Source organism: Acartia tonsa, chromosome 15, assembly GCF_053477335.1.
Source record: "Acartia tonsa isolate MP-2025a chromosome 15, ASM5347733v1, whole genome shotgun sequence".
NCBI lineage: Eukaryota > Metazoa > Arthropoda > Copepoda > Calanoida > Acartiidae > Acartia > Acartia tonsa.
Window position 1 is genome coordinate 22,750,337 of NC_137274.1, and position 9,992 is coordinate 22,760,328.

The 9,992-nt window shown below is 35.2% G+C and overlaps 1 protein-coding gene across 1 annotated transcript; it reads right to left on the reverse strand.

The window, feature by feature from the left end:
* Positions 1-689: 689 nt before the first annotated feature.
* On the reverse strand, positions 690-7,873 carry LOC145307003 (uncharacterized). The gene is made up of 4 exons (XM_080149343.1): positions 7,778-7,873; positions 3,888-4,005; positions 2,733-2,821; positions 690-954 (listed from the first exon to the last, which is right to left on the reverse strand). Exons 1-4 carry the CDS (start codon positions 7,804-7,806, stop codon positions 690-692), a joined length of 501 nt encoding a protein of 166 aa, XP_080005469.1. The 5' UTR covers positions 7,807-7,873.
* Positions 7,874-9,992: the final 2,119 nt, after the last annotated feature.

Here is a 9,992-nt window from a genome sequence, read left to right on the forward strand (position 1 = left end):
TGACCGACTTTATGGCCGATTTTTGTCCGGCTTTTACTACAGACATATATCATGAATATCGTGGCTTCTATTACAGCTAGAGACCTATAAATTTTTTGGTAAATCCTTGAGCAATAATAAACAGATAAAAATATTAATTGGCACCGCCAACCGCCGTTTTACCGCCGTAACCGCCGAAAATGGCGGTTTCCGTTATTTGCCGTTTTTTGGCGATGATTAGAAAAAGTAATTTTTTTGTTATGAAAAATAAAAGTTCGTCCTAAAATTTGGTCATCCTAGCTGCAAAATTGGCCGCTCTACAGCTGTTTTAAAATTTAGCGGCTGGCCGCTAAAAAGCGGCTAAGGAGCGGCCTGACCGCTATGACTAGAAAAAATTATTTTCTCTAAAAATACACATGAACCACCAGAAAAAAATTTTACGTCTTTATCTGTAACAGAAGCCGAGATAGAGGGGGGGGTCAATATGACCCCCCCCCCCCCGATCTATTAAGGTGGGAATAGGGGCCCGATCTGTAAGGGTTAACAACTTTGATTGGTGGCTTAAAAAGTTTAATATCCAAACGTTTCAACCCTTAATTGTATTCTACAGAAGGGGTAATTTAGTGTATAATAATTAGGGATTTACATTAATTTATCGGGCGTTGTCTTAGCCCTTTAGATCTCTGCTTATACTACCGCCATTCCAAAAATTAAGTTTCCTGATGATGATGTGACAGCCAGGCGGCCGCGGCCGCTGGATAATCCGCCAGTCCGGCTGCAGCCGCTGACAGCGGATTGGCCGCCGCCATGCTGCGGAATTGGGCAGCGGCCGCAGCTGCGGCCGCTGCAGCGGCCATTGCGGCGCCCGGAGATGAACTGCTACTGGCTGCGGTGGTTATTGGAGATGTGGCCGCGGCTAGCGCGGCTGCATCGAAGCTGCTGCTAAACGGCTGTCCGATAGAGAACGGTACTCCACTGAAATATAATAAAAATGTGCATACAAATGTCTGGTTATCTGTTCAGTGTTTGATAATCTGATATCCAGGTCTGATAATATCAAGAAATTAAGATTTATCAATCAACCAAAGAGTTGGTTGTCTGTTCGGTGACGATTACCCAATATCGAGGTCTGATAATTTCCAGAAATCAAGATTTTGCCATCAACCAAAGAGTTGGTTATCTAATCAGTGTTTGATCACCTGTTATCAGGCTCTGAGTATTTCCAGAAATCTGTATGCAGTCAACAATCAAAGAGTTGGTTGTCTGTTTGGTGTTTGATTAATTGTTATCAGGGTCTGATAATTTCCAGATAACAGTATTCAGTCATCAATCAAAGAGTTGGTTGTCTGTTTGGTGTTTGATCACCTGTTATCGGGGTTTGATGACATCCAGAAATCAAGATTCAGCCATCAATCAAAGAGTTGGTTGTCTGTTTTGTGTTTGATTACCCAATATCGGGGTCTGATAATTGCCAGAAACTAAGATTAAGTCATCAATCAAAGAGTTGATTGTCTGTTTGGTGTTTGATTATCTGATATCAGGATCTATTAACATCCAGAAATCAAGATTCAGTCATCAAACCAGAGATTGTTGTCTGTTTGTTGTTCGATTACCTGTTATCCTGGTCAGATAACATCCAGAAATCAAGATTAAGTCATTAATCAAAGAGTTGGTTGTCTGTTTGGTGTTTGATTACCTGTTATCAGGGTCAGATAATATCTAGAAATCAAGATTCAGCCATCAATCAAAGAATTGGTTATCTGTTCGGTGTTCATATATCTGTTATTGGGGTCTGATAACATTTATAAATTAGTAATCAGCCATCAATCAAAGAGTTGGTTGTCTGTTTGGTGTTTGATAACCTGTTATCGTAATCTGATAACATCCATAAATCAAGATTCAGCCATCAATCAAAGAGTTGGTTGTCTGTTCAGTGACGATTACCCAATATCAGGGTCGGATAATTTCCATGTATCAGTATTCAGCCATCAATTAAAGAGTTGGTTATCTGTTTGGTGTTCGATAACCTGTTATCGGAATCTGATAACATCCATAAATCAAGATTCAGTCATCAATCAAAGAGTTGATTGTCTGTTTGGTGTTTGATTATCTGATATCCAGTTCTGATAATTTCCAGAAATCAAGATTCAGTCAACAATCAAAGAGTTGATTGTCAGTTTGGAGTTTGATTATCTGATATCAGGATCTATTAACATCCAGAAATCAAGATTAAGTCATCAATCAAAGAGTTCGTTGTCTGTTTGGTGTTTGATTACCTGTTATCGGGGTCAAATAATATCTGGAAATCAAGATTCTGCCATCAACCAAAGAGTTGGTTATCTAATCAGTGTTTGATTACCTGTTATTAGGCTCTGAGTATTTCCAGAAATCTGTATGCAGTCATCAATTAAAGAGTTGGTTGTCTGTTCTGTGTTTGATTACCTATCATTGAAATCTTAAAATTTCCAGAAATCAAGATTCAGTCATCAATCAAAGTGTCAGTTGTCTGTTCCAAGTTCAAGTACCTAATACCTGGACTTAAACCTAGTTCACAAAAGACATAGGTCGACCTCTGGAAATTTTATGTCAACCTAAAGAAGCTTTAGGTTGACCGATTTTATAAAGGCATTTGTCAATTGTACTTGTTAAGGTTGCCCTACATAATAAATTGGTCAACCTCTAAAAGTTGTTTGTGAACTGGGCATTAATAGTGCCAGATCCTATTATGTTACACCCTTGATGGTATAAATTACCTGAGGCCTGCAAGATGATGGAAATGTGAGGGTATGGAACCGGGCTCCTCCTCCTTAATACTCCTTGAGTCCAGGTCCAACTGTCCATCCTAGGAGCAGCAAAAATCATAAACACTTAAATAAGTGCTATAGAATAGTTATTTATCGCAACATAATATAGACAGCTTTCTCCGGATATTAAAATCATTTTTTTAGCCTAGATATTTAGCTTTACAACTTTTTATTTAAATGAAGACTTGATTTACGTAATTATATAGAATCTTGGAGACTTGTTATTATTCTAAACTGATTAACATCTGATGGATAAGAACCAGTTTTCATCCACACTGAAAAATCAAGTATATCATTGCATTATATCTAGTTTTCGACTAATAAAAAAACATAGAATCATAACATTAAAACCAGCTTTGTTAGTCCAAGCTTTCAAAACTAACAAACCTGGTTTTAATCTAATAATTGTACATTTTTTATCTACAGAAAACTGTTTATAATACAATGCGATAAATTATTATTTTTACCTCCTCCTTGCTTTCTTTTATGTTAGAGTTGACTTTATCAAATTTATGTAAATATATAAACGCTTGGTCACTTGAAAGGTCAATCATTTATACCCAGAAGAGAGGGGAAAATGGGATGTTTATTACACTAGTCCAATAGTTTTATAAGAACATTTGGATATAGTCCCTTTTGTGGCAACGCCCCTTAAGAAGCGATTCTTCGTATTTTTCATAGTTGCTTTTCTCCTAATTTTAGCCCCTGCAGGAGGCTCTAACCCCACGGGGCAATCACCTTACCAGATATAACCTCACCTAACCTAGAATAACCTATTAAAAGCCATTTTAAAAATACATAGAATCGCCCCTTAATGGGCGTTACCACGAAAGGGACTATTAATTCCCAAACATTGTATTATTCATTGGTTTAACAACTTTAGTGAATATCGAATGGTATCCTTATCGGGGATATCCATCAATTTATCAGCCATTGTCTTATCTCTTAAGATCCCTGATTTTACCTCCTTGTCTTCAGTGTCAGTGTCTCCCTCCTCCTCATGAATACCCTCTGATTTGTTTTATGTTAGAGATAACTTTATCCAATTTTATGTAAATATTTTAACGCTTGGTCACTTGGTAGGTCAGTTATTATTATTTTTACCTCTTCGTCTTCAGTGTCAGTGTCTCCCTCCTCCTCATGAATACCCTCTGCTGCCTCCTCTGCGCTGTCAAGAATATTGGATATGGAGAAAGATATCCGCTTCTTTTCCTCCTCACTTCTGGATAGATAGATAGATAGATATATATTTGACAGATAGATAGATATATTTTGGACACTTAACTAAATGAAACTACTAATCAAAACTTATTAAAAGTCCCCAATGTTGTTGAGTCAACGAATTAGAAAACATTGTCATAAAACTTTAAGGACTGATGTAATAAATGGCCCATTGTCCCCTCCCTCCCTGGAAATTGATAACATGTTGGTCAAAAGGTCAAAATATGTAGGAGACATTGGGCTGTTTATTATACTAGTCCCCAAAGTCTTATGGTAACGTTTTTTATTCGTTGGCATAACAACTTTTGGAACTTTAGTGAATTTTGATTTGTTGGTTAATTAAGATGAGTGTTCAAATGTTTCGATTCAAACACTTATTTTAATCTACAGAAGGGGTAATTTTGGGAATGTACATCAATTTATCGACCATTGTCTTATCCCTTTAGATCGTTGCTTAATATGGCATCGTCAAAAGGCCAATAGCTTAGATCATAGCTACTTATTCACTAACAACTCGTAGAAAAATTTTTAAGTTCATAATTAGCGCTGAATCAGTTTTTCAAGTATGGCGTCGAAACCTTAAAATATCCGCTGGATTAGAACAGGTTCTCAGCCATATTAAAAAAAAAATTCATGTATGGCAACAATTTTTCACAAATATTAGAATAAAAAAAACTGGTTTTGATCGTTTAGGTTTTCCTTTCAATATCCGCAGAAACACAGTGGGATCTTTTGCCCAAAAACGGGACATTTAGAGTAGACTAAAGTAAACTTCAATAAATAAGCTTGTATTTGAAGAAATGATGTAATTTCTTTTGCTTTAACTCGGAAATAACTTAAATTTTGCCTCTGTTAACTTCTAATGTGCATTTGGTAAGTACGTCTTGCTGTTTTGGAGGAGCGAAGCTACCCTATTTTTAAAAAATCTATGAAACTTCATAACTTTAGTTAGGATAGGAATATTTTAACAAAATCAACGTCTATGTAAATATTTCTTCAATGCAAACAATGTTTGTGAACAAGAATATAGCGTCAGGTGCACCCAGTTCGAGTCCCGGCATTTTTAGGTAGGTCCAGTATAAGTAAAATAGGACACTTATAAGGCATGTTTTCAAATATTTTTTTTACAGATATAAACAACAATAACATAATTTTCAAAACACTTTTGATTTTGTGTTAATACCTTTATTCTAGGTCTAGCTATTTTCATTTAAAGTTTGTATAAGAATATAAGCATAATTACTTAAATTATATTCTCTCTCAAACGTATATTTCTCTCTCTCTCTGATGCGTATATAATGTTTTTGCAATATTATAATTAATCTCCAAATTTGAATTTCTGCTGGACCAAAACCAGTTAGAATTACAAATTTTTTTAGAACACATAAAATTTAGCAAATTTAATTACTAAACTAAAAGTATTTTTAAGTCATCTTTATTTAACGACTCCTTTATCCCTTAAATGTCCATTAAAACCGCGAGAACGGCAAAAATCGTTAAAAATCACGCCAACGGCGGCAAATAACGGCGAAACGGTTCGCCAGAGGCAAATGATGCATAAGTCAAGAAAGATCCGCCTTAATAAGTTTGAAAATATTGCAGAGATGACTTTGGGCTCTAAAATGACTCCTTCCCCCTCTAATGGGGGAAAATTTGAAATTAACAAGAACGAAATTGTTCAAACCATGCAATGTAAAATGCTCAATTACTCAAAAACGGACAAGAGGCCCCAGGTTGTGAAAACTGTTTTATACACAATACATGTTGTATATTAATATTATTATTGCAAAACCCGGGGCCTCCTGTCCGTTTTTGGGTAAAATGGAGAAAACTGATTTTTTGGGGTTAAAAATCTTAATATTTTTGGTGAAATTTTCTCACAAAATGTCAATTTACACCACCAAAAAAATATTTTTTTAAATTTTTTCTTTAATTAGACATTGGTACAGGTATCTGAAAAGTACCTCAATAAATTTTTTTTTTCATAAGATGAACATAAATGTATTTTTTGTTGCCTTGAAAAAATTGTGTAAAAAAATCTGGAAAATCATCAAAACTGAAAAGAAATTTTTCACTACCTTTTTTAAAAATGGCATAAACCCGCCAAAAATTAATATTTTTTAAAAATTTCTTTTCTAGCTGTCTACTTACAGCCATTATTAGGTCCTAGGATAGATAAAAGTCGATTTTAGATTTTTTGGATGTCCCGATTTTTTTCAAAAGATCCCACTGTGAGAAAGCTGTCTATAGTATGATGCGATAAATAACTATTACAGTTTAATTTAGACCAATAAATTTTTCAAAAGATACTATTAACATTTTTATGATATTATGAAGATTTGATAATCAGATGTTTTCTACTAAAAGGATGACAACATCAATAAGTAGCAAAAATCCTTATACTAAAGTAACAGGATGTTTGTGTGTCTCTGTGTCTGTGTGTTTGTTTGTACCGAAGGATCTCGCTAACCGCTGAACCGATCGGGTTCTCCTTTACAGGGTAGCTTCTCATAGGTCCCGGGAAGGTTTATAACTATTTTCTTGGGTGGTTGGACACCCTCCCAAAAAATTAAACCCCCTCCCCCCTAAAAAAAAGATTTTTTTAACTAAAATTAAAAATTGGGGGGGGGGCAAATTTTTTTTTGACTCCCCCCTCCGCAGGTGCCCCTAGAGGCCTCTAGGGGCGTAGCCGCTAGTAGATGATATAGTAAAAAACGTAAAAATACAAAATTTTTCAGATAGATTATTTTAATCCTGATTAAAAGACCAACATTGATTATATGCTGGATGCTCATTGATATATGGAATCTGCACTGAAAATTTCATACTTCTATCTCGAATGCTAGCCAAAAATCCGTTTCCCCAAATATTTTCTAAGAAAGGACAACAAATAGACATTTCAAATTATAATGTAGCCTTGATCAAATTAAAAAATAATTGTGTGTTCTATTCCCCAAAGTCTTTAAAATGAGCCAAAATAAGAAAAGTCGCATTAGTTCTACTACCAAAAGTCTAATACAGTCAAAAAATAAATTTTAGAGTAATAGGACAATTAATAATAAAACTAAAACAGAATAGTTATTTATCGCATCGTATTATATCATTAATTATTAATTAATTATCTAAGGAAATTAAAATGGAAAATTAGAAGATTTAACAAAACTGGTATTAGTTATTTCTTTCATCGTATTATATACAGCTTTCCGCGGATGTAGAATGTACAATTATAAGATTAAAACCAAAGGCATGGGCTAAAAAACTGGTTTTAATCTTATGATTATACATTATTATATTCATAGAATGCTGTATATGATACGATGCTAGACATAGTTTTTTCGTATGGATGAGAACCGGTTCCTATCCACCGGATTCGAATGAATACGAGAAAAATCTTTATTTTTATTGAAATAAAGCTTTACCAAGTGTCTCAAAAATCAGCCATGTGACGTCATAAAAATGAGGGATGAGAGAAGGGGAAAAGAACTAACCATGATTATTCCTTATTTTTATGACGTCACATGGCTGATTTTTTTAGACACTTTGTAATGCTTTTATTGTAATATTTCTAGAAAATTGTCTGTAATACAATGCCATACATAATTTTTCAGTATGGCCGAGAACCGGTTCTAATCAGTTTCAAAGCCATACTGAAAATATATTTCTCCTTGTATGTGTTTTTTTTTCGTATCGTGTTATAGACAGCTTTCCGCGGACATTATGCGGATAGTATGACTGAGAACTGGTTCTAATCCAGCGGATATTAATCGGATTACCTTGGTATCGTAGGAACCGGTTCTGTCATTGTTCCAATAAGATCTCACAACTTGTATTGACCAATCAGATTTCAGAATTTGTTGAACACCTTAAAACAATATTCAATATACTAAAGTAACAGGATGTCTCTTTGTGTGTCTGCGGTTTGTTTGAACCAAAGGATCTCGCTAACCGCTGAACCGATCAGGTTCTCCTTAACAGGGTAGCATCTCATAAGTCCCGGAAAGGTTTATAACTACCACCCTCCCAAGAGAAATCACAAAAAATCTAATTTTATTACGTTTCTCGATATGACAAAAAGAGTTCAACGAAACATAAACGTCAAACGCGACGTAGCCATATTTATATAAAAAAAACGTTTAAAGTGCAACTAGAGGCCTCTAGGGGGCGCAGCCGCCAGTTCTTATATATAAGAGTATCCATATGTTTATCTGTCTTTACCGAAATATCTTGCTAACTGCTGAACCAATATGGTTCTCCTTTATCTATCTATCTATCTATCTATCTATTAATCTATCCATCTATCTTTCTATCTATCTATATATTTATCTATCTATCTATCTATCTATCTATCTATCTATCTATCTATCTATCTATCTATCTATCTATCTAAACACCAATCCCATCAGGTCATGAAACAAATTGTTTGTAAAATTGCTGGCAAACGGGGGGGGGTCAGCCCTAGGAGGGGGGGGGGGCATTCCACCCCCCCCCCTTGCACAGTTGAATTTCCACCCAGCCCCCATCTATAATCCAACTGTTAACTTTACACCTTACTATGACTATAGGAACTGTATATTCCTAGAATCTAGGCGCTTTGCGTTGCATGATGGCCAGTAAAATATGCAGGGAGGAAGGGGACATTGGGCTGTTTATTACACTAGTCCCGAAAGTTTTATAATAACGTTTTCTTATTTGTTATTTTATTAGTATGTTTATTAAAGTTTAGAGTGTCCTAATGTTTCAACCACTAATTGTATTCTACAGAAGAGGTAATTTTGTGTATCATCATTGGGGATGTACATTAATTTATTGACCATTGTCTTATCCCTTTAAATCCCTGCGTAAAATTAATATACAGGGGTGTAGAGAACAAGAAAAAGGGTCATATAACCATGGATCTAAAGGGATAAGACAATGGTCAATAAAACGATGTGCATCCCGAATGATGATACACAAAATTACCCCTTCTTTAGATTACAAATAGTAGTTGTGAAACGTTTAAACACTCAACTAAATGAACCAACAAATCAATATTTATTAAAGGTCCCCAAAGTTGTTAAGCCAACTAATAAGACACTTTTTAACAAGCTTTAGGTCCCAAAGAGAGAAATACATGGAACTGTTTATTACACTAGTCCCCAAAGTTTTACTATAACGTTTTCTTATTTGTTAGACCAACAACTTTGGGGACTTTAGTGAATTTTCATTGGTTGATTCATTAAGTTGAGTGTTCAAACGTGTCAACCACTTATTATAATCTACAGTTTTGTGTATCATCATTGGGGATGTACATCAAATTTTTGGATCTTTTACATGACCTTTTACGGCTGAAATTACAAAATTTTGCCGCTGAAATTTGGCGGCAAAAACTGGATAATAATACAAGTTACAACTATTATCTATAATATAATGAGAGGGGAGGGGGTTATATGTATATGTATAAATGTTCGTTTGTTCGTCTATGTATGTTTGACCAATATATTATATATAGACCTTTTTCTTAGGGTAGGCTAATATCAATTTCTTTTTTTCTCTTTTTTCCCTCTCTCTCTCTATCTCTCTCTCTGTCTCTCTCTCTTTTTTATTATATCTCTCTATCTTACTCTCTTTATAATTACATTTCTTTCGCTATCTCTCTCTCTCTCTCTCTCTTTCTTTTACTCTTAATTTACTCCCTCTCTCTCTCTCCTCTCTCTCTATCCCTCAAGCTCTCTCTCTTTCACTCTTTTTTTACTCTCTCTCTCTCTCTCACTCTCTCTCTCTCTCTAACGCTCTCTCTCTCTCTCTCTGTCTCTCTGTCTCTCGCTCTCTCTCTGTCCCTCTCTCTGTCTCTCTCTCTGTCCCTCTCTCTGTCTCTCTCTGTCTCTCTGTCTCTCTCTGTCTCTATGTATCTCTCTCTCTCTCTTTGGCTCTCTCTCTCTCTCTCTTTCACTCTTTTTTTACTCTCTCTCTCTCTCTCTCTCTCTCTCTCTCTCTCTTTACTTTCTCTCT